We start from the raw sequence: 25825 nt of genomic DNA on the forward strand, positions 1-25825 counted from the left end.
TGGCCTGTTCCTAGAAGATACTGGAGACTAATGCCTTTGTTTTAAAGTCTGGCAGGAAGGGCTGGACATATCATTGACAGTTATTATAGACTTCTTTGTCTTGTGCTAATGTAGGAAAGTGGATGAAGAATAGAAAATTGTTCTAATTTCTAGCCATTTTGTATGTGAATTTGTCTTCTGATTATTTTTAATGAGGAGCGAAAGAAATACAAAGCCAAGAGAAAAACCACCAGGATGCAGAAAAGTCAAACGCTTCACCTTCTACAGGGCAGAAGGCCAGCCATGATGAGTCCAAGAAAAAAGGGTAAGACAGCCTTTCCAAGGGAATTTTTTACCTTTATTCTGGACACCTCTGAAATAAAGACTCCTCAGTATTTGAAGTCTTGATGTCACTTCAGTGACCCAGAGAAGGTCAGAGCCTCAACGAAGGTTACATTCTCCTGAGGAAATGCAGTTTTAATTACTTTCAGTCTTAGGTGAATAAAAGTTCCCTCTGATCTGAACATCTAAGAGTTTTTCTTGCATTTGATATATCCAGTCTTGTACCAAGTAGTTACCATCACTTCTAGGTAGGTTTCAAGTCAGGGCTAGTCCTGTACATTAAGAAGTGATGACTGATTTTGTTGTAGAATGTCAACACTCCTCCCCCCATCCTGAGTGCTGATATGTGAAATATCCAAATCAAATACTTATTAATTGGACAGGAAACCTTATATCCCCTGTTTAAAATGCAGGCTTTCTTAAGGGGAAAAATCACATTTGGCACCTCAGTTACAATTTACAAAGTAAATGTATGTGTCAGTTACTGAGAATAGTAATAGGATACATGTCCTATATAATAAATAGGTAATATGCAAATTGACTGTCACACCCTCACAAAATGGCTGCCTATGACCAGATCGGCAGGGGAGTTAGTGAGAAATGACCAAACGACTGAACGGCAGGCTGCATGGGGTGACCAGGTCGGCGGGGGTGGGGGGGTGCAGTTAGGAGCGATCAGGCCAGCAGGGAGGGTGCAGTTGGGGTGACCTGGCTGGCAGAGGGGGGGAGTTAGGGGCGATCAGGCCAGCATGCAGAGGCAGTGAGGGGTGACCAGGCAAGCAGGTGAGCAATTAGGAGCCAGCAGTCCAGGATTGTGAGAAGAATGTCCGACTGCCAGTTTAGGCCCGATCCCCGGGATCAGGCCTAAACTGGCAGTTGGACATCCCCCGAGGGGTCCGGGATTAGACAGGGTGCAGGTTGAGCTGAAGGGACCCTCATCCCCCACCAGTGCACAAATTTCATGCACAGGGCTCTAGTCAGGAAATAAGATTCAAGGAGGCCTGGAAAAGTGGGGACAAGAGTTCTACCAAGGGGGAAAAGTGGCCCATAAAATTCTGGCAACAAGGACCAAAAGTCAAACTACTGCTTCACAACATTTTTCAGTCTTCATTTCTCAGGCAGCTGTTGATTAGTTTTGTGGCTGAGGTAGTGAGAGTTCTAATATGCACCAAATTACTTTATGGTAATTTCCAGGTAGTATTGCATCATTTTCTCATCAGAAATCAATGTGAGAGACTGCCAGTGTTTGAGACTTTTTCTGGTTCTACAGAAAGTTGGTTTTTTATTTTTATTTTTTCTAATTTTGAACTTCAAGTAGGAATGAAACCTAAATGTCTTCTAACTAAAACACTTATGACTAACCGTGTCTTCATTAATTAGCAGAATGAATGGAAAAGATAGCCTAGAGTGACCATACATCCCATGTATTGATTCTTCCTATCATGTTGCATTCATCACTCTTCATAACTCCCTGTGCCTGTGCATCACTCCTTACATTGCATTCTGACACACACACACACTGCTCTCCCCCCCCCCCACCACGTACACACACATATACTTAATTGTAAGCTCCCTTGGTACTGGGCCTGTTGCTTTTTTGTTTTTGTGCTACAGCATGGTGCCTGGCTTGTCAAAAACAATCAATGGCTTGATTGAATAAGTAACTCAGATCCCACAGGTGCTTGCTTCTAGGAGCTGTAGTTTGCAGACCCCAATTTAGGCACCACTGCATAGGTTTACATCAAAATACTGAGCTTGGAGCTTGGAGAAAATACTAGTAAGTAGCTGTCCAGCACAATGAATTATATACACCTGGAATTGTTAAAAAAAAATAGTCATAGCACTGGACTGAGCCCCTCTGGAACTCAGAATTGTGATCTGATGGTTCTCGGCCTTCAAGGAATGTAAACACCTAGTTGGGGAGAAAAGGTACATACCTGAAATTTTAATATGTATAGAAGAAACTTAGGAAACTATAAGGTGATAATATGAGCTGCTTGAAAGCCTTTCTAAAACAAGGCAAGGTATTAACTACAAGAGATGTCATAAGTCAGTAGATAATTAAGTAAATGTTAAATAAGTGGCATAGATAATCATTGTCAGGAGGACACAGGAGACATTAGGAAAGACATCAAATTGTAAGTGGGACTTGATGAGGACTTTGAAAGATAGTTGGGGTCCAAGATAGCAAAAAGGGGAAGAGTGATTAAGGTAGAGGAGACACCTTAAGTAGAAGTTCAGAGGTGAGGACATGTGCCAGGTGGGTATCAGAGCAACACAGGTTAAGATTATATTAAGTGTTATTCTCAACAAAAAATCTAATTTTCCAGTTAGATTCAAGCTTTAGACAAGATAGTCTTCCAGTGTTTTTGAAACAGAGATAACTTGGCAGATTCCATCAAGATTGTCCTATTACCTTTGAATACATTTCCTCCTTAGAAAACTGTAGAATGTTGAGTAAATGAACTGGTCTCTCCCAGAGCCATCACAAAAATAATACAACTTTTTTTATTAAAGCACATTTGAAAACCCTATGTTTGGGGCATTAGTAGCGTGGATCATGACTTGAACCTTAGTTTCTAAAAGCTATTTTTGTTCAAGTTCTAAATAATTTAGTGAAATGCAATCAGGTTTCATACTATATGAGACACTCCACTGTTCACACTTTAGTACAACAGGGAAAAATGTTATAGAAGAGATAAAGATAGTTCCAACCACATGGGCTTAGTCATTCATTCTACAAAAATTGGTTGGGTTCTAGTATTTGCCAGGCATCAGTTTATGCTCAGGGGCATATTGGCAGGAAGTATCAAGGTCAAATTTGTGGCTGTCGTGGAGCTGCAGTCTAATAAGCTGCCACCTCCGTTTGTCCCAGAGGATCATCTGAGCTCCCCTCAAAGTGAATTCAAGTTCTTTTTTTCTCAACACTCCTGGAAACAGGCTCAACCCAGGGAGTGGTGAGTTCCCAGTCAGTTGCATTTTTCTTAGTATGGACAGAGGCCTGACTTACCAGCAAGTGTTATGGCCTTGGGAGAATGTCATAATTTCTTCTACTACTACCATTGACACTGTACTGTAGAGGTATGGGACCTCCCCACAACCTCTCAGTCCCAAGGACACTTTATTAAAAAATCATTTACTGTTGAAAGCACTAAAAGTGGTATTTTTGAAATTATATTTTAAAATGCTTTATTTCTTATATTTTAAATACAGTGGGGCCTTGACTTACGAGTTTAATTCGTTCCGTGACGGAGTTCGTAACTCAAATTACTCGTATGTCAAATCAAAAGTGAACGAGTGAGACACGTGATGCTGGGCTGATGTTGCGGCATTCACTGTGATGTTCACTGCACCAACTAGCCGTGGGGTATCTGAAGCTGGCTCATAACCCGAATTTTAGCTCGCAACCCAAAGCAAAAAATCGGCCGAGAGACGGCTCATATCTCGAAAAACTCGTTAGTCGGGATGCTCGTAAGTCAAGGCCCCACTGTATAGTTACTTATATACCTTCAGATTTCTTCTTAGCAAGTTCAGATCAGCAACCAGAGGAGAAATCATCATAACTCCAAAAACTGAAAGTGGGCAGAGCTACAACATGGACTTAGATAGCCGAAATTTTCAGCATTTGAAATCAGCCCCCAGTTCAGACAGGTAAGACAAATTGGACAATGGTATAGCCTGAGGATAAGATGTATTTCTATCCAAACACTACTTCTAGGTGCCTGTGAAGTATCACCTCTTAGAAAACCCCTAAAATAACATGAAAGGCCAGGAGAATATTTTAGTTGAAATGAAAACTTATACTTCTTCTGGAAGTACAGCTATTGAAATCATCTGTGTTTCCTGCAGGGATGAGATTTTATGTTTTGGGACTCAGGGCTGTAGTTCAAATGGAAAATAAATTCTTTTAATTGATTTCTTGATCTTTTTTCTGCTAAACCTTCTGAAAAAGAAAACTCTAAGTGTCATATACATTCATTGTAGCTTTTTAAAAATTACTAATGTCATTTGAACTGCCTTAGAGAATTCCCATAAATTCAACTTCTTTCTAGTACCGCCCCCTCTAACTTGTTATCAGTGGAGCCAAGTGAGAAGCTCCTATATAGAGAGCTATCACCTTGCCAAGCAAAGTAAAGGGAAATAAAACGAATAGCCAAGAGCATATAAGCCTTACCAATGGACATAGGCAACAGGGGGGTGAGGGCATGAGTGGGGGTTGGGGGGGCAATGGGGGGATAAAGACACATATGTAATACCTTAATCAATAAAGAAAATAATTTAAAAAGAGCATAGCCAATCATTTTATATCAGGCTTGATTTTCTTTATCTTGCTGGGGCACAAGTCAAGGCTTACTTTCACGATTAGTGTATTTTCGAAGGCAGTGATAAGAAAAAGATCTACCTTCATGTTTCTCTGCTTCTTCCAAATGTTAACTTACTTTTGCTTGCTTAGAGCTGCAGTAATTCTGCAAAGCCAAGAAGTAGAACTCCCTGTTTTAGCTTGTTTGGCTCAGTGGATAGAACATTGGCCTGCAGACTCAAGAGTCCCGGGTTCAGTTCCAGTCAGGGGCATATGCCCGGATTGAAGGTTTAATCCCCAGTGGGGGCATGCAGGAGGTAGCCGATCAATGATTCTTTCTCATCATTGATGTTTCTATCTTTTTCTCCCTCTCCCTTTCTCTCTGAAATCAATAAAAATATATTTAAAAAAGAAGTAGAACTTCCTTAGGTTCTGCAATCAGAATTACATTCTCCCTGTTATTCATTTTAGAATGTAGAACAGCAAACCCTCTAGAGAGGACACTCTTTTGACTGTTAAGTCTATTTTTTTTTTTCATGGTGACTCTCCATACCTGTGTTGCTGTTTTTTCCCTAAACATTTCTGCAAACTAGTGTTACTTTATGTAAAACTGCACAGAAAAACATATGGAAGGATAAAATAAATCATTTATCTACTATCAAAAAATCATCACTATAATCAGTATTTTCGAAATTTTCAAGAATATAGATCATTTCCTTTACAATAAAATTTGAACTGGTTGCATTTGCCCTTGAAATAGTTACTTTTGACTTCCCTTGAGGGAAGCCCAATGTTGTGTCCCACAAAAACATTTGTTTTGCATGGTTGAACTCCTGACTCTCAGACATCAAAATTATTTGGAGATGATAAGCAAAAAACTTAGTGTTGTTATTTTTGCTCAACCTCTCAGGGACTCTATGGATGAGGCATCTTGGCTACACTTCAGGCTATCATTTAAGAGGGACATTATATATGCAAAGAGTAAATATGGAATTCCTTGCTCAAAAAACAAACAAACAAACAAAAAAAACACCATAATTCCCCACACCCAACAAACACAATTAGATTATTCCATTTTAAATTAATTTTTTTATAGTTACTCAAGAATAAGGGGTATGCTCCAATATCACAGTGCTCGGCTATTCTTGTAGAGTCTATCTGCCTGGGTTTAATCCTTGTGCCTTATCTACTACTGTGTATAAATAACCATCCTATATAATAAAAGGGTAATATGCAAATAGACCAAACGGCAGAACAACTGAACAACCAATCAAAGCATAATATGCTAATGATATGCTAAGACTGCTCAACCGCTCGCTATGACATGCACTGACCACCAGGGGGGATGCTTTGACTAGTAGGTTAGCTTGCTGCTAAGGTCCGGCTGACAGGGATTGAGGGAGATGGGCTGGTCATGCCCTGGAGCCTTCCTGCGGTCCCTCCCTGGTCTGATTGTTCAACGGTGGGGTCCCTCAGCCTGGCCTGTGCCCTCTCACAACCCGGGACCCCTCAGGGGATGTTGGAGACCTGGTTTCGGCCCAATCTCACAGGCCACTCCCCTTGGGAGGGCATCAGAGGCAGGGCTCATGGTTGGTGAGTGCTGCTATGGCAGTGCAAGCCTCTCCCAATAGAGACTAATTGGGCATGAGCTGCAGCAAGTACAGTGGGGCTGGGATGAGTGGGAGCAGCAGGTAGGAGCTGCAGGCAGCATTAGACTGCAGGTTTAGGCCCCATCCTTGCAGGCCACCCAGAGGGACCGCATCTGTGCAGGAATTCGTGCACCAGGCCTCTAGTAAGGCTATAAAGCCAGATGGACGTGTTTTACCAAATACAGGTGTATTTACCCAGGGGTTTCTTGTTTTTCTGGTAAACTGGAAAGAGGTCTCTAAGTAGACTTTATCTTTTAAATTGTAAATACCTGAAATGGCATACAGATCATCAGAATACAGTACTCAGGGGTGCTTTGGCTTAAGCATGCCAAGAACAATGTTTCCCATTAAGAAAGTAAAGATGTTTGGGAGATGAGTAGAGCAAAATGTCTTTTGCCTAGAACCTGCATTTATTACAATGATGGCTCATTAATAGAATTCCCCAGTAAGTTGAGTTATTTTGTCCCCAAATTATGCCTTAGAAAGTTGGGACATGCGGTGGCCAATTTTTTCTTAACTCCCATTGCCTGAAGCTGTTAAATCCCTTTTGTTTGCTTGAAGATCCAGTAATTCTGCAAAGCCAATAGTAAAACTGGCAGGATTTCTTTCCTTAGGTTCTGCAAGCAGAATTTCATTCTCCACTGTAATTCATTTTAGATGATAGGACACCCTAAAGAGAGTGTAAGATCCTAGTCTTTGGTCTATTACCTTACTTTAGCAATTACTTTCCCTGTCTCCTCCACAATGTATGTTTCATCATGGTACATGGCTTTTCTCCTGGAACAGTTTAGGCATTCTTTTTTAAAACTCACACCATATCACAATTGGAATGATGTTTTATCAGATACCTAGCTGACTTTATTTCCTTTTAGTCATTTCAAAACAGTAAAGGAATGAATGGGTTAGGCCAAGCCTGGTAGCCTCTTAGAATAGCATGCTCTTCACTGGTTGCTAGGGAGTTGACATAGGAGACATAGAAGATTTAAAAAATATATAAAAGTAAACTATTAAACAGAATGCTGCGAAGCCGTCTGGTCCTAGGCTTTTGTTCATGGTATTTTAATGGGAAGTGCGTTGAATTTATAGATTGCTTTGGGTAGTATGGACATTTTAATGATGGTGATTCTACCAACCCAAGAACATGGTATGTTCTTCCATCTGTTTATGTCGTCCTCTATCTCTTTTTTCTACGTCCTGTAGTTTTCTGAGTAGAGGTCCTTTACCTCTTAAGTTTACTCCTAGGTAGCTTAATTTCTTTTGGTGTGATGGTAAATGGGATTGTTTTTTCAGTCTCACTTTCTGTAAGTTCACTATTGGTGTATAGAAATGCCATAGATTTCTTGGCGTTAATTTTGTATCCTGCTACATTGCCGAATTCATTTATTAAGTCTAATAGTTTTTTGATGGAGTCTTTAGGGTTTTTTATGTATAATATCATGTCATCGGCAAATAAGAACAGTTTTACTTCTTCATTTCCAATTTGGATGCCTTTTATTTCTTCTTCTTGTCTAATTGCAATGGCTAATACTTCCAGTACTATGTCGAACAGGAGTGGTGAGAGTGGGCATCCCTGTCTTGTTCCTGTTCTTAGGGGAAATGGTGTTAGTTTTTGTCCATTGAGTATGATGTTGGCTGTGGGTTTGTCATATATGGCTTTTATTATGTTGAGGTATGATCCTTCAATTCCCACCTTGCTGAAAGTTTTTATCAAAAATGGGTGTTGAATTTTGTCAAACATTTTTTCTGCAACAATTGATATGACTATGTGTGTGTTTTTTCTTTCAATTTGTTTATGTGATGTATCACATTTATTGATTTATAGATATTGTACCATCCTTGCATCCCTGGGATAAATCCTACTTGGTCATGGTGTATGATCTTTCTGATGTACTGCTGGATCCAATTTGCTAAGATTTTGTTGAGGATTTTGGCATCTATGTTCATGAGGGATATTGGCCTGTAATTCTCTTTCATTGTGTTGTCTTTACCTGGTTTTGGTATTAGGGTGATGCTGGCTTCATAGAATGAGCTTGGAAGTGTTCCTTCCTCTTGAATTTTTTGTAGTAGTCAGAGGAAGATAGGTTTTAGTTCTTCCTTAAATGTTTGGTAAAACTCCCCAGTGAAGGAGTCTGGTCCTGGGCTTTTGTTTGCTGAAAGCTTTTTGATGACTGCTTCAATTTCTTCCATAGTTATTGGCCTATTGAGATTTTTATATTCTTCCTGATTGAGTTTTGGAATGTTGTATTTTTCTAGGAATATGTACATTTCCTCCAGGTTGTCTAGTTTGTTGGAGTAGAGTTGTTCATAGTATTTTTTAACGATCATTTGTATTTCTGTGGGGTCTGTTGTTATTTCGCCTCTATCATTTCTGATTTTGTTTATTTGGGTCCTCTCTCTTTGCTTCTTGGTGAGCCCGGCTAGAGGTTCATCAATCTTCTTTATCCTTTCAAAGAACCAGCTCCTGGTTTCATTGATTTTATGTATTGTTTTTTGGTCTCTATGTCATTTATTTCTGCTCTAATCTTTATTATCTCCTTCCTTCTGCTCACTCTGGACTTTTCTTGTTGCTCTCTTTCTAATTCTTTGAGATGTAGATTTAGATGATTTACTACCATTTTTTTCTTGTTTTTTGAGATAGGCCTGTAGAGCTATAAACTTCCCTCTCAGGACTGCTTTCATTGTGTCCCATAGGTTTTGGATTGTTGTGTTTTCATTGTTATTAGTTTCCAGGATGTTTTTAATTTCTTCTTTGATCTCATTGGTAACCCAATCAATATTTAATAACATGTTATTCAGCTTCCAAGTGTTTGAGTATTTTGAGTTGTTTTTATTGTAGTTTCTTTTTAATATTATGCCCTTGTGGTCTGAGAAGATGCTTGGTATGATTTCAATCTTCTTGAATTTGGGGAGACTTTGTTTGTGACCCAATATGTGGTCTATTTTTGAAAATGTCCCATGTGCACTTGAGAAGAACGTACATTCCGTGGCTTTGGGGTGAAATGTTCTGAAGATGTCAATTAGGTCCATCTGATCTAGTGAGTCATTTAGGATTGCTGTTTGCCGATTTTCTGTCTTAGAGGATTTATCCAGTGATGTCATTGGTGTATTAAAGTCCCCTACTATGATTGTATTATTGTCGATCTCTCCCTTGATATTTTCCAGGAGTTTTTTTTTATGTATTTGGGTGCTCCTGCATTGGGTGAATATATGATTATTAGGGTTATATCCTCTTGTTGTATTGATCCCATTAGTATTATGAAGTGGCCTCCCTTATCTCTTGTTATGGCCTTCACTTTGAGGTCTATTTTTTCCGATATAAGTATTGCTACCGCAGCTTTTTTTTTTTCTTTTCCATTTGCCTGAAAGGTATTTTCCAATCCCTTCACTTTCAGTCTGTGTTAGTCCCTTCTTCTGAGGTGGGTCTCTTGTAGACAACATATGTATGGGTCATTTTTTTTTAATCCATTCAGCCTCTCGATTTCTTTTGATTGGAGCATTTAGTCCATTTACGTTTAAAGTTATTATTGAAAGGTACTTGTTTGTAGCCATTTCTATTTTTTGTGGCTGTTTACTTTCTGAGCTTTTTATTTCTTCTTTTTTACACCAGTCCCTTTAACATTTCTTGCATTGCTGGCTTGGTGGTGATAAACTCCCTTAGCCTTTTTTTGTCTGTGAAGCTTCTTATTTCCCCTTCAATTTTAAATGATAACCTTGCTGGATAGCGTATTCTTGGATTCAGTCCTTTGCTTTGTCTCACTTTGTAAATTTCCATCTATTCTCTTCTGGCCTGATGTGTTTCTGTTGAGAAATCATTTGATAATCTATGGGAGATCCCTTGTATGTAACTTTGCTTCTCTCTCTTGCAGCCTATAAGATTCTCTCTTTGTCCTGAACATTTGCTATGGTAATTATGATGTGTCTTGGTGTGGGTCTTTTCGGGGTCACCTTGTTTGGGACTCTCTGTGCTTGTGGGCCTTTTTTCTTCCCCACCTCAGGGAAGTTTTCTGATACTATTTCTTCAAATAGGTTTTCTAAATCTTGTTCATCTTTCTGTTGTTCTGGCACCCCTATTAGTTGTATGTTGTTTCATTTCATGTTGTCCCATAGCTCCCTTAGGTTCTCCTCCTGTCTTTTAATTTTTTTTTCCAATTGCAGTTTAGTTTGGGTGTGTTTTGTTTCCCTGTTTTCTAATTCGCTAATTTGGTCCTCTGCTTCTCCTAGTCTACTGTTGAAACTTTCAATGGTGTTTTTTATTGCGGCTAAATCACTCTTCATTTCTTCTTGGTTCTTAAGTAATTTATTGATTTTTTTCATCTGTTTCTTCTTGCTTCTTGCCTAAGTTGTTGATTTTTTCCTCCATTCGGTTATGCATTCTAGGACCCTCAATCTGAATTCTTTTTCTGTCATGCTGCATGCCTCAGTTCACTTAGCTGCTTTTCTGGCGAGTCCTCCTTTTCTTTCCTTTGGGGGTTTCTTTGTCTACCCATGTTTGATCTCACCGACATATCTAGATGTTGAGTCATTCAGGGGCTGCTCCTTGGGTGGCAATGGCTCCTTGGGATGTGGTTCCTCCTCTGGCGGTTGTTGTATCAGCTGCTCCTTAGTTGGCAGGAGCTCCTGTGGTGGTTGCTGTTCACTGCTGTGGTGGCTCCTCTGGCTGATGGGTGGAGGCTTCAGATACAGCTGCTGTTCCTCAGACAGAGGATGTGCTGATCAAGAAGCTGCTGTTCTTTGGATGGGGCGGGCAACACATGCCGCTGCTACTCCTTGAACTGAGGCTGACTGCTCACGTGGCTGCTAATCCTCGAATGGGGGCTGGCTGCACACTGCTGTTGTTCCTCTGATGTGGTTTGCTGCTTGTGGGGCTACTGCTCCTAGGACCAGCAGGAACTGTATTTAAAGCGCCAGAAGGTTGAGAACCACTGCTCTAAAGGGAAATTACTTTCACTGTTTCTGTACCTTTGCTTCATTTGTTTGGTGCTATTTCTTCTTTCTATTTTAGCCTACTTTGAGTGAACTCAGCCCTCTTCAATAGCAATAAGGGGTGGGGAATCATAGCCACAAGCTGTCACAAACATTAGCAACGTAAAGCAATTCACAAAGCCATGGTATCCTAGAGTAGTCAATCTTATTTCCATGAAGTGATGGACATGTGATAAAACAGGCGAAGAAATGTGGAGTCATAAGGGTATTTAATTTACTGTGACCATATTAGTGGGAGTTACATGAAGTCTGGAGTTTCCAAATAATTCTTCAGCTAGAAACGTCTATTTATAAATCAAAACTATGTCTTTTAAAACTCATTTTTTGCCCACCATACATACCTATCTTGATTTGTGATTCCCTAGCAAACTCTGAAATAAGGACTCAAGAGCAAGAAATTTATTTAGGATTTGGTCTTGGAAAACACAGATAGGGGAGTGGAAAAGTGAGCCAGGAAGGGGATGGAAGCTAAAAAGAGTGTGTAATTGAGCCAGTTACCACATGCAGCTAGAGCTCAACCTCAGTGGATAACTGTAGGAAACAGTGCAAAACACACCTCAGACTTGTCCAGTCAAGAGAGCAGGAATATGGCATGCTTATAAACCAGTGCCCTATGCAGCATTAGTTGAGGGCTGATTCTGGAATACTAACTCTCTGTCTCTTCTGACTTATTCTATGCACAGGAGTTCCATGCTGTTATGATCTGAACAAGTCCTCAGGCATGGAGTTGTGAGCATTCTCAATAAATAGTATTCTGTGGGTAGAGGTGAGCACTAAAGGGAAGGGTCTGGAGGCACTGATGTCAGCTACAACATCCCATCCAAACTGCTTTTAGATCACCTCCACTCCAAAGGTGCAGTTTTTCAGACCACCAGTTACTCAGCCCCTGAATTATGTTTACTTTATATGCATGTGACTTTCCTTATTGCATCAATACTGTAGGGAGGTTTGAAGACTTTGTAGTTCAGCCAAACCCTTGATGCTGTATTTGATTGAGCTTCAACTGCATTTTTTCCCTTGCAATAACTTTTGTAATTTACATTCAGCATAATTAAAGATCTTAAGTGTGCAGTTCAATGCATTTTGACAAAAGATCACACTCATATAAGCCACAGTTGTAACAAAATTTAGAACATTTTCATTGCCCCGGAATGCTCTCCCATGCTTTTCCATCATCCCACCTGACCCCAGAAGAATCACTTTATGAATCTGTAACAACAACTTAGTGTTCTGTGACCATATTAGTGGGAGTTACATGAAGTCTGGAGTTTCCTCATGTAACTCCATATAAATGGATTTTTATATAATATGTAATCTTTTGTGTTGGGTTTCTATTTTATATATATGAATGAGCATTTAATAGGGATATTCCCAGGACAGTCTTCCCAACTTTATCTACTGTTGTGATCCAGTCCTCTAATTTGAAACAATGTATGAATTGAGGATCATTTTTCACTCTTTCCCCCCCTGCTTTTTATGTTAATTTTTATGAAAGTTGTTGGAGTGATATTTGTTAATAGAAGTATATAGGTTTCAAGTGTACATTTCTATGATACAGAATCTGTATATTGCACTGTGTGCCCACCACGCAATATCAAACCATCTTCCCTCCAACCCCCACCATTCCAACACCTGAATGAGAAAAGTTAAGAATCCATCATGTGCCATTTGCAACAACATAGATCTTAATCTATCTCGTTCTTGTGGTAAAATGATTGTAAGCCAGAGACCTCTTCCTTGCTTTCTCGTTTATTTCTCCAATTATTTCCCAAAGATTCACTGTTGTAACATGTCATATTTCTATAAACTAAATTGAACACATTTCCGTCTTCTAAAATAATAAATTTCTTTTTTCACTGTTGCCTATGGTGTATTAGGTAATGTGTTATGTTACATTCTCAGGTTAGCTTAGATGCAGTAATGACCTTTCTTCAAATCACTGAGTAGTAGAGATATGTGACTTGCTTGCCTATACATTTTATTTATAAAAATAAATTCAACATACAGTTTTGACAACAACATTAACCTAGTACTATGTGGCAAGTGGTAAATGTGAAAGTTCTTAGAAAATGATATTGCTCCAACGCTTTATGAACTTCCAATATGGCAGAGAACATTGGGATAACTGAATAAACAATTTCTTAGTTTATTTTATTTTTTAAATTTACCTTTTTAAAAATATTCATTGTTGAAAGTATTACATATGTCCCCTTTTTCCACCTATCATCCCTTCCAGCCCACCCCCCCCCTTAGCCAGACCTTCACTACCTTATTATCTGTGTCCATGGGTTATGCATATATCCATACAAGTTCTTTGGTTGGTCACTTCCTACCTACACACCCTCCCTCACCTATCCTCCAAGATTCCACACTCTTTTCCATGTTTCCATGTCTCTGGATCCACTCTGTTTATCATTTTATTGTGTTAATTAGATTCTACATATAAGTGAGATCATGTGATACTTTTCCTTCTCTGACTGGCTTTTTTCACAGAGAATACTCTCCAGGTCACTCCATACTGTCTCAAAGGGTAAGAAATTCATCTCTTTTTACTTTTGTATAGTATTCCATGGTATAAATGTACCACAACTTTTTAATCTACATGTCTACTGATGGGCACTTGGGCTATTTCCAGATCTTAGCTTTTGTAAATTGTGCTGCTATGAACATAGGGATGCATACATTCTTTCTGATTGGTATTTTGGGTTTCTTAGGATATATTCCTACAAGTGGGATTACTGGGTCAAATGGCAGTTCCATATTTAATTTTTTGATGAAATGGTTTTGATGAAACTGTTTTCCATAATGGACGCACAAGTTTGCATTCCACACAACAGTTTACTAGGGTTTCCTTTTCTCCACATCCTGGCCAGCACTTGTCATTTGTTGTTTTGTTCATGGTAGCCATTCTTACAGGTGTGAGGTGATACTTCATTGTCATCTTAATTTGTGTCTCTCTGATGATCAGTGACTGAGCATCTTTTCATATGTCTCTTAGCCCTTTGTATGTCCACTTGGTCCTTTAGTGTCTATTTAGGTCTTTTTCCAATTTTTTAATTGGATTGTTTGTCTTCCTTCTGGTAAGTTGTTTGAGTTCCTTATATATTTTGGACATTAACCTTTTATCAGGTGTATCATTGCCAAATATGTTTTTCCATTCAGTGGGTTCCCTTTTCATTTTCTTACTGTTTTCTTTTGCTATGCAGAAGCTTTTTTATTTTGATATAGCCCCATTTATTTATTTTCTCCTTAGTTTCCTTTGCCCTAGAAGACGTATCTGTAAACATATTGCTATAAGCGATGCCTGAAATTTTGCTGCCTATGTTTTTTCTAGGATTTTTATGGTTTCATGACTTACATTTAAGTCTTGTATCCATTTTTAGTTTATTCTTGCATATGGTGTAAATTGGTGGTCTAGTGTCTTTTTTTGCATGTAACTGTCCAGTTTTCCCAACACCATTTATTGAAGAGACTCTCTTGACTCCATTGTATGCTGTTGCCTCCTTCGTCAAATATTAATTGAGCATAATGGCTTGGGTTGATTTCTGGGGTCTCTGTTTTGTTCTATTGTTTTATATGCTTGTTCTTGTGCCACTACCGGGCTCCTGTGATTACGGTGGCTTTGTAGTATAACTTGAAATCTGGTATTGTGATCCCTCCAACTTTGTTCTTCATTCTCAAGATTGCTGCCTCTTTTTTTCGGTTCCATATAAATTTTTAGAGTATTTGTTCTAAATCTGTGAAATATGGTGTTGGTATTTTAATGGAGAGTGCATTGAATCTGTAGATTGCCTTGGGTAGTATGGACATTTTAATGATGTTAATTCTATAAATCCATGAACATGCCATATACTTCCCTTTATTTGTATCCTCCTCTATTTTTTTTTTTTTCAATGTCCTGTAGTTTCCTGAGCACAGGCCTTTTACTTCCTTGGTTAATTTCACTCCTAAATATCTTAAATTTTTTTGCAATGGTAATTGGGATTGTTTGTTTAGTTTTTCTTTATTGAGAATTCATTATTGGTGTATAAAAATGCTATGCACTTTTGAGGGTTGATTTTGTATCCTGCTGCACGGCCAAATTCATTTATGTCTTAAAATATGTTTTTATTGATATCAGAGAGGAAGGGAGAGAGTGAGAATGATAGAAACATCAATGATGAGAGAGAATCATTGATCAGCTGCATCCCCACATGCTGCCCTACTGGGGTCGGAGCCAGCAACCTGGGCATGTGTCCCAACTGGGAATCATACCCTGACCTTCTGGTTCACAGATTAATGCTCAACCATTGTGTCAAGTTTGCCAGGCCCAAATTCATTTATTAAGTCTAGTAATTTTTGGTGGAGTCTTCAAGGTTTTCTATGTACAATATCATGTCATCTGAGAATAATTAGAGTTTTACTTCCTCTTTTCCAATTTGAATGCCTTTTATTTCTTCTTCTTGTCTGACCACTGTGGCTAGGTCAATGTATACTGTTTCCCCCCACATCCGGCGTGGTTCAGGGTTCAGGATCTGGAAGAGGGGCCGCACACAAATGAAAGAGACAAGACAAGAGATAATTTGGAAATTAGGGGCCAGGCGAGAGCCCATCCCAAGAGGATGGACTCTGCTTGTGCTCAGGCCTCGCCATCTTTTTATTCAGTCTGGGATCCACCCATAGCCTTTAGGCAGGCAAGTTCCAGTAACAGGCAGACTATCTTATCAGTAAGGATTTACATGACTATTTGGTGGGGAAGTTGCTTCAGCTACCATTATCTGTACTAAACAGTGGGTGCATAGCTCTGACTTTTGCTAGGGCTTCAAAGGTCACCAGCCTTCCCGGTTCCTTGTCCACACCTCTCTGCTAGTGATGACAATAGGCGGCTTCCCAGAGGTCAACCACTATTATGTTGAATAAGAGTTGTGAATGCAGACATTCCTTTCTTATTCTGTTCTTAAAGGAAATGGTTTTAGTTTTTGCCCATTGAGTATGATGTTGGCTGTAGGTTTGTAATATATGGCCTTTATCATGTTGACATATTTTCCCTCTATTCCCACTTTGCTGAGAGTTTTTTTTATTAAAAATGAGTGTCGAATTTTGTTGAATACTTTTGTCTATTGATATGATCATGTGATTTTTGTCTTTCAATTAGTTTATGAGATGTATCACATTTATTAATTTGTGAATATTGCACCAACCTTGCCTCGCTGGAATAAATCTCACTTGGTCATGCTGTATGATCTTTTTAATATATTGCTGGATCCGATTTGCTAATATTTTGTTGAGGATTTTAGTATTAATTTTCATCAGGATATGGGCCTATAATTCTTTCTTTGCAGTGTCTTTATCTGGTTTTGGAATTAGGATTAGGCTGGTCTCAGTAAAATAGCTTGGAAGTGTTCCTTCCTCTTGGATTTTTTGCAGCAGTTTGAGGAGTATAGGTGTTTGTTCTTCTAATGTTTGGTAAAACTTCCCTCTCAGGCCATCCAGACCAAGCTTTTGTTTGCTGGGTGTTTTTTGATTATTGCTTCTATGTCATCAGTTGTTATTGGGCTATTCAGGTTTTCTGATTGTTTCCGATTGAGTTTTGGGAGATTGTATTATTCTAGGAATATGACCATTTTGTCCAGGTTGTCCAGCTTGTTGAAATATAGTTTTTCATAGTATTTATCTTCAATCTTTTGTATTTCTGAGGGGTCAGTTGTTTCTTCACCTTTTTCATCTCTGATTTTGTTTATCTGGGTACCCTGCCTTTGTTTCTTGATGAGTCTGGCTAGAGGTTAGTCAGTCTTGTTTATCTTTTCAAAGAACCAGTTCTTAGTTTTATTGATCTTTTGTATTATTTTTTATTCTTTCTGTCATTTACTTCAGCTCTGATCTTTATAATTTTCTTCCTACTACTTACTTTGGTCTTTACTTATTGTTCTCTTTCTAAACCTTTAAGTTGTATGGTTAGATACCTTATTAATTTTTTTCTTATTTTTTAAATTAATTAATGTATGTATGTATTGTCTAAAGGTTTACATATGTCTCCTTTATTCCCTCTTGACACCCACCCCCCCAAGCCGTTCCCGCCCCAGGCAAGCCAACGATGCCCCAGTATCTGTGTCCATTGGTTATGCTAATATGCATGCATACAAGTACTTTTGTTGCTCTCTAACTCCCACTTTGCTGCCATTTGTCTCTGGATCTATTCTTGTTCATCAAATTATGTTGATCATTATATCCCACATATGAGTGAGGTCGTGTGATATTTATCTTTCTCCAACTGGTTTATTTCACTTAGCATAATGCTCCCCAATGCGATCCATGCTATTGCAAGTGGTAAAAGTTCCTTCTTTTTTTATAGTAGCATAGTATTCCATTGTGTAGATGTACCACAGTTTTTTAATCCACCCATCTGTTGATGGACACTTAGGTTATTTCCAAATCTTAGCTATTGTAAATTGTGCTGCTATGAACATAGGGGTACATATATGCTCTCTGATTGGTGTCTCTGGTTGCTTGGGATATAGTCCTAGAAGTGGGATTACTGGATCAAATGGGAGTTCCATTTCTAGTTTTTTGAGGAAACTCCATACTGTTCTCCATAGTGGCTACACCAGACTGCAATCCAACCAGCAATGCAGGAGGATTCCTTTTTCTCCACATCCTCGCCAGTGCTTGTTTGTTGATTTGTTGATGATAGCCATTCTGACAGGTGTGTGATGGTACCTCATTGTTGTTTTGATTTGAAGCTTTAAGATGATTAGTGATTTTGAGCATGTTTTCATATGTTGCTCAGGCTTCTTTTGAAAAGTCTCTAAGTCCTTTGCCCATTTTTTGATTGGATCGTTCATCTTCATTTTGTTAAGTTGTATGAGTTCTCTGTAAATTTTGGAGATTGCACTCTTACCTGAAACAGCATTGGCAAATATGTTCTCCCATGCAGTGGGTTTTCTTGTTGTCTTGTTGATGGTTTCTTTTTCTGTGCAGAAGCTTTTTATTTTAATGTAGTCTTATTTGTTTATTTTCTCGTTAGTCTCCATTGCCTTAGAAGCTATGTCTGTAACATATATCTGTTATTTTGCTGCCTATGGAGTTTTGTAGTATTTTTATGGTTTCCTGTCTTACATTTAAGTCCTTTAGCCATTTTGAGTTTGTTTTTGTGTATGGTGTAAGTTGGTGGTCTAGTTTCATTGTTTTGGGTGTATCTGACCAAATTTCCCAACACAATTTATTGAAGAGACTGTCTTGATTCCATTCTATGCCCTTGCCTCCTTTGTCAAATATTAATTGAGCATAATGGCTTGGGTCGATTTCTGGGTTGTCTGTACTGTTACACTGGTCTATATGTCTGTTATTGTGCCAGTACAAGGCAGTTTTGAGAACCATGGCTTGGTAATATAGCTAGCTATCTGGTAATGTGATCGCCCCAACTTTGTTTTTTCTCAGGATTGCTGTGGCTATTTGAGGTCTTTTTTATTCAAGATGAATTTTTGGAGAGTTTGTTCTAGATCTTTGAAATATGTCATAGGTATTTTAATGGGGATTGCATTGAATCTGCAGATTGCTTTTGGTAGTATGGATATTTTAATGATGTTGATTCTACCAGTCCATGAAGATGGTATGTTCTTCCATTTATTTATATCTTTCTCTATCTCTTTTTTAAAATGTCCTGTAGTTTTCTGAGTACATGTCTTTTACTTCTTTAGTTAAATTTATTCCTAGGTATCCTAATTTTTTTGGTGCAATGGTAAATGGAATTTTTTTTTTAATTTCTCTTTATGTGAGTTCATTATTGGTGTATAAAGAGACCATAGATTCCTGGATGTTAATTTTGTATCCTGCTACATTGCCAAATTCATTTATTAAGTCTAGTAGTTTTTTTAGTGGGTTTTTGGGTTTTCTATGTACAGTAGCAAGTCATCTGCAAATAAGGACAGTTTTACTTCTTCTTTTCCAATTTAGATGCCTTTTATTTCTTCTTCTTGTCTGATCACTATGGCTAGCAATTCCAGTACTATATCGAACAGGAATGTTGAAAGTGGGCATCCCTGTCTTGTTCCTGTTCTTAGAGGAAATGAGTTTAGTTTTTACCCATTGAGTATGACGTTGGCTGTAGGTTTGTCATATTAGGCTTTTGTTATGTTGAGGTATGATCCCTCTTTTCCCACTTTACTTAGAGATTTTATCAAGAAAGAATGTTGTTTTTGTCAAATGCTTTTTTTCTGCATCAATTGATATGATTATGTGATTTTTGTCTCTCAGTTTGTTTATGTGATATATCACATTTGCTGATTTGTGGATATTGTGCCATCTTTGCATCCCTGAAATAAATCAAACTTGATCATGGTGTATGTTCTTTGTAATTTAAACCTGAATCCGATTAGCTAGAATTTTGTTGAGGATTTTGGCATCTATGTTTATCAAAGATATTGGCCTACAATTCTTTTTCTTTGTGGTGTCAATATCTGGTTTAGGAATTAGATTAATGTTGGCTTCATAGAAAAAGCGTGGAAGTGTTGCTTCCTCTTGGAGTTTTGGAATAGTCTGAGGGGTATAGATATTAGTTCTTCTTTGAATGCTTGGTAGAATCCCCCTATAAAGCCCTCCAGACTAGGGCTTTAGTTTGCTGGAAGATTTTTGATCACTTCTTCAATTACTTCAGTAGTTATTGGCCTATTCAGGTTTCTTTTATTCTTCCTGATTGAATTTTGAGAGCTTGTATTTTTCTAAGAATATGTCCATTTTGTCTAGGTTGTCCATTTTCTTGGAATAGAGTTGTTCATAGTATTTTTTTATAATCCTCTGTATTTCTGTAGGATAGGTTGTTACTTCACCCATTTCATTTCTGATTTTGTTTATTTGTATCCTCTCTCTTTGCTTCTTGGTAAGCCTGGCTAGAGGTTCATCAATCTTGTTTGTTCAGTCAAAGAAACAGCTCTTGGTTTTGTTGATCTTTTGTATTTATTTATTTATTTTTTGATCTCTATGTCATTTATTTGAACTCTGACCTTTATTATTTCCTTGCTTCTGCTTCTGCTGGGCTTTTCTTATTGCTCTCTTTCTAAATCTTTGAGTTGTAGAAAAAGATAATTTATTCATATTTTCTCCTGTTGTTTTTTTTTGAGATAGGCCTGTAGAGCTATGATCTTCCCTCTCTAGACTGCTTTCACTGTGTCCCACAGATTTTGGGTTGTTGTGTTTTGTCATTTGTTGCCATGATGCTTTTTTATTTCTTCCTTGATCTCTTTGGTAACCCAATCATTGCTTAATAGCATTGCTATGTAGCCTCCAGGTGTTTGATTTTTTTCATTGTTTTTATTGTAGTTGATTTCTAGTTTTATGCCATTGTGATCTGAGAAGATGCTTGATATGATTTCTATCTTCTTGAATTTGAAGAGACTGACTGTGTCCCAATATTTGGTCTATCTTTGAAAATGACTCATGTGCACTTGAGAAGAATATATCTATTCTGTGGCTTTGGGGTGAAATGTTCTGATGATGTCAATTAATTACATCTGATATAGTGAGTCATTTAGGATTGATGTTTCTTTGCTGATTTTTGTTTAGAGGATTTATCCAGTGGTGTCAGTCAGGTATTAAAGTCCCCCACTATGACTGTACTGCTGTCAATCTCTCCCTTAATATCCTCTAGAAGTATTTTTATGTATTTGGCTGCTCCTATATTAGGTGCCTATATGTTTACTAGAGTTATATCTTCTTGTTGAATTGCTCCCTTTAGGATTATGAAGTGGCCTTCCTTATATCTTGTTATGGTCTTCACTTTGAAGTCTAATTTGTCAGATATAAGTATTGTTATCCCAGCTTTTTTTTCATTTCTGTTTGCCTGAAAAACTTTTTTCCATCCCTTTACCATCAGTCTGTGTGAGTTCTTTATTCTGAGTTGAGTCTCCTGTGTACAGAAAATATATGGGTTATGCTTTCTTATCCACTCAGCTACCCTATGTCCTTTGATTGGGGCATTTAATCTATTTACATTTAAAGTTTTGTTGATAGGTACTTGTTTGTCACCATTTTCATTCTTTACTCCTGTGTTCCTTCTTCCCTTCCTACTTCTTCTTTTTACAACAGTCCCTTTAGCATTTCTTGCTTTGCTCCTTTGGTGGTAATGAACTCCCTTTTCTGTGTTAAGCTCCTGATTTCACCTTTAATTTGATTGAAAGCTTTGCTGGGTATAGTATTTTTGTATTAAGACCCTTGCTTTGCATGACTTTATATATTTTATTCCATTCCCTTCTGGCTTGATGTGTTTCTGTTGAAAAATCAGTTGATAGTCTGATGGGAGATCCCTTATCGGTAACTTTCTGTCTCTCTCTGGCAGCCTTTAAGATTCTTACTTTGTTGTTAGTGTTTGCCAGTTTAATTATAATGTGTCTTGATGTCGGTCTTTTTGGTTTCATCTTGTTTGGGAGTCTGTGAGCTTCATGGATTTGTGTGAGTTTTTTCTTCCCAATATCAGGGAAGTTTTCTGTCATTATTTCTTCAAACAGGTTTTCTATTCCTTTCTCAGTTTCCTCTTCCTCTTGGATCCCTATTATGCCCATGTTATTTCATTTCATGTTGTCCCAGTGTTCCCTCACACTCTCACTCTATTTTTTAAGTTTTTTTTCCAGTTGCTGTTCTACTCGTGTATTTTTTCCTACCTTGTCATCTAGCTCACTGATGCAGTCCTCAGCTTTTTCTATTCTACTGTTGATGCTTTCTATTGTGTTCTTGCAGCAATGTCACTTTTCATTTCTTCTTGTTTCTTCTTCATTTCCTCTTGGTTCTTACTCATATTGTTGAATTTGTCTTCCATCCTTTGCATCATCCTTATGACCATTGCTCTGAATGCTTTGACATATTGCTTGCCTCCATTTTGTTTACTTCATTTTCTGGTGATTCCTCCTTTTTTTTGTATGGGAGCTGTTTCTTTGTCTCCCCATGTTCGATCCTCTCAGGGTGTCCGGTTATGCGGCTCTCTCTCTCTCTTGCGTTTCTTAAAGGCACAAAATACAACACAAGTCCCAATGCACAGGGCACCAAATACAAATGTATTCACCATACCAATAACCCCAAATAAAGGTGACCACCAGAGAAAAGAGAATTAAGGGAGAGTAAAGAGGGAAAAAAATATATTTAGAATAGAAAAAAATGTAAGAGAGAAGTGAAAGAGAAGAAAAATGAAGGGGGAAAAATATATGTATATAGGGAGAAAACTCCAAAAAACCAACAACTAATCCAAAAAAAAAAATGAAAACAACAAACACTCTGAGATAAAGGCAAACAACAAACAACAACTAATCCCCAAAATGCAAACAACAGACACCCAAACGATAAACACTCAGATGAGTCTGAGGAGGCAGAGCTTATTTCCAGAAGGTAGGGTCAAATAATTGAATGAATGGTTGCATGGCCACAATTCAGTATAGAGGAGGTAGAAAGAGAATGAGTGTATAAGAAGAAAAGAAAAAATCAAAATACAAAAAACGAGAAAAGAAATCCTATAATATAAATCCTGGGGACCACCACGACTGAAACAACTGGATGGATAACCGAACAGTAGGCTGCATGGGGTGACCAGGCCGGTAGGGGGGTTATTGAGGGATGACCAAATGACTGAACAGCAGGCTGTGAGGGGTGACCAGGCCGACAGTGGGTTAGTGAGGGATAACCAAACAACTGAACAGCAGGCTGTGTGGGGCATTCAGGCTGGCAAGGGGGTTAGTAAGGGACAACCAAATGACTGAACAGCAGCCTGTGTGGGGCATCCAGGCCAGCAGGGGTTTTAGTGAGGGATGACCAAACGACTGAACAGCAGGCTGCATGGGATGACCAGGCCAGTGGGGGAGGCAGTTGGGGGCGACCAGGACAGCAAGGGGACAGTTGAGGGAGGCCAGGATTGCGGGGAGGGGCAGTGAGGGGTGACCAGGTTGACAAGGGTGCAGTTAGGGGTGACTAGGCCAGCAAAAGGGGGCAGTTAGGGGTGACCAGGCTGGCAGGGAGGGCAGTTGGGGGCAACCAGGCCGACAGTGAGGACAGTAAGGGGTAACCAGGCTGGGAGAGGGGGCAGTTGGCGGCAATGAGGCCGGCAGGCAGATCCAGTTAGGGGTGATCAAGCTGTCGGGGGTTGGGGCAGTGAAGGACAACCAGGCAGGCAGGCAGTTGAGTGATTAGGAGCCAGAGTCCAGGGCTGTGAGAGGGATGTCTGACTGCCTGTTTAGGCCTGGGGGTCAGGCCAAAACGGGCAGTCAGACATCCCCTGAGGGGTGCCAGATTGGAGAAGGTGCAGGCTGGGCTGAAGGGACCCCCCCATGCATCTAGGCCTCTAATATATATATATATATATATATATATATACATATATATATACTAGAGGCCAGTTGCACAAAGAGATTCATGCAGTAGGCCTTCCTTCCCCTGGATGCCAGCACCAGTTTTCCCTCTGACACCTGGGACCCAGGCCTTCGTTCTGGCTGCAACAGAGAAGCCAAGCCTCTTCAGTCTTCAGTCGTCTTCATCCTTCAGTCTTCGCTCCTCACCTGCATATGCAAATTAACTGTCATCTTTGTTGGGTTAATTTGCATACTCATCCTGATTGGCTGGTGGGAATATTGGAGTGACACCAATTTGCATGTTTCTCTTTTATTAGTATACTAGGGGCCCGGTGCACGAAATTCGTGCACTGGGTGTGTGTGGGGGGGAGTGTCCCTCAGCCCAGCCTGCCCCCTCTCACATACTGGGAGCCCTCAGGCGTTGACCACCATCACCCTCCAATCGCAGGATCGGCCCCTTGCCCAGGCCTGACGCCTCTGGCCGAGGCTTCTGGCCTGGGCAGCGGGGACCCGCAGCTGCAGCGGCCCCACGATCGGGGGCTTCGCTTTAGGCCCAGGCAAGGGACCCCTAGCTCCCGGGACTGCAAGCTTCGACCATGCCCAGCTCCCATCGCTGGCTCCACCCCTACTTCCTGCTATCACTGGCCAGGGCAGAAAAGGCACCTGATTCTCCGATCATGGCTGGGGGGCTTGTATTTCTGATGGCTGGGTTTCCAATCACTGTCAGTGGCAGGGGGCTTCTTCCTGCTTTCCCTTTCGCCTCCCTGCATTGTGCCTACATATGCAAATTAACCGCCATCTTGTTGGCAGTTAACTGCCAATCTTAGTTGGCAGTTAATTTGCATATAGCCCTGATTAGCCAATGAAAAGGGTAGCTCGTACGCCAATTACCATTTTTCTCTTTTATTAGTGTTGATATATATATATATAATTTTCCTCTTTCTTTAATGTATCTATGTATTCATCTATTATTGGAAAAAGAAAATAAAGAGTAGATAGACTTGAGTTGGTGATTGGAATTAATTAAGCCATTAAAAGAAGAGGACAAGCAAGGAGAGGAAAAACAGAGGCAAAAAAAAAAAGAAAAATAAAGAAAAAACTAACAAGCAAACAATAAGAAGACAGAAAGAAGAAAGAAAGAAAGAAGAAAAGAAAGAAAGAAAGAAAGAAAGAAAATGGAAAAAAGAAAAAGGAAAAAAAAATTGACTAGTGAAGAAAGAGAAGGGAGAAGTGTGCATGGACTTGGAGCAGGGGAGAGGAAATTAGATATATGAGTAAGATCAATTTCTAACAGGGGGTAAAAGAAAGTATGGAGAAAAAGTAAGCAGAAGCAAGGTAAGAGAAATAGGACGAAAAAGGGGAAAAGTGAGGAAGAGAGTGTTGACATAAAAGAAAAATTGTGATAGTGTAAAATCATGCTAAAAGAAAAAGACAAATAGAATGTAGAACACTAATCCCAGAATAAAGTAATATAAATAAAAAAAATAAAATAAAACTTTTTAAAATTGGTAAAATAATAATAGTAATAATAATTAAAAATTAAAAAATAATAAGAAAGTAAAATCAAGTGAGGAAAAAAATTAGTTTCTTAAGTAAAAGATAAAAAATAAAAAAAGTGAAGTAGTGAAGGTTGTTCTCTTGCTCTACTGTTCTGCCTGCACATCTGTTTCCTGTCAGGTAGTCAGCACAGTGTTGAAGTTCCCTGCGGCCCACCACTCCTCTGTGTCATAAGCCACAACCTTGTTTTCAAGCAGGCAGGATCTCTCTACTCACTTTGTTTCTCTGCCGGCCTTCAGTTGTATTTACACAAGAGTCAATTTCTGACATAACACCTAGGTGTTGGTGTTTCTGTATTAATTTCTGGGACTAAATGACCCCTCTACCCAGTGTTTAGATCAGCTGTGGGCAAACTACGGCCCGCAGGCCGGATCCGGCCCGTTTGAAATGAATAAAACTAAAAAAAAAAAAGACCATACCCTTTTATGTAATGATGTTTACTTTGAATTTATATTAGTTCAAACAAACACTCCATCCATGCTTTTGTTCCGGCCCTCTGGTCCATTTTAAGAACCCATTGTGGCCCTCGAGTCAAAAAGTTTGCCCACCCCTGGTTTAGATTGTTTTTTTCACTTCTGCACTTAATACTGGGTTGGAGGGACAGACTGACCCAGAGCTGGTTTTCTGCTTGTCTCTCCTTTTTTTGACCCCCAGTTTCCACAAAAACAACTTTCCACTGCAGTCTCAGTGAGTGTTTTTAATTGGAACATCCT

The 25825-nt window shown here is 39.1% G+C and overlaps 1 protein-coding gene across 1 annotated transcript in view; it reads left to right on the plus strand.

The window, feature by feature from the left end:
- Positions 1-25825, plus strand: part of SYTL5 (synaptotagmin like 5) — a 442905-nt gene that overhangs the window by 300113 nt on the left and 116967 nt on the right. The window contains exons 5-6 of the mRNA XM_059678890.1: positions 199-304; positions 3835-3972. Coding sequence (XP_059534873.1) covers positions 199-304; positions 3835-3972 — 244 coding nt within the window. The remainder of the gene's footprint in view (positions 1-198; positions 305-3834; positions 3973-25825) is intronic.

This window comes from Myotis daubentonii, chromosome X (genome assembly GCF_963259705.1).
Source record: "Myotis daubentonii chromosome X, mMyoDau2.1, whole genome shotgun sequence".
NCBI lineage: Eukaryota > Metazoa > Chordata > Mammalia > Chiroptera > Vespertilionidae > Myotis > Myotis daubentonii.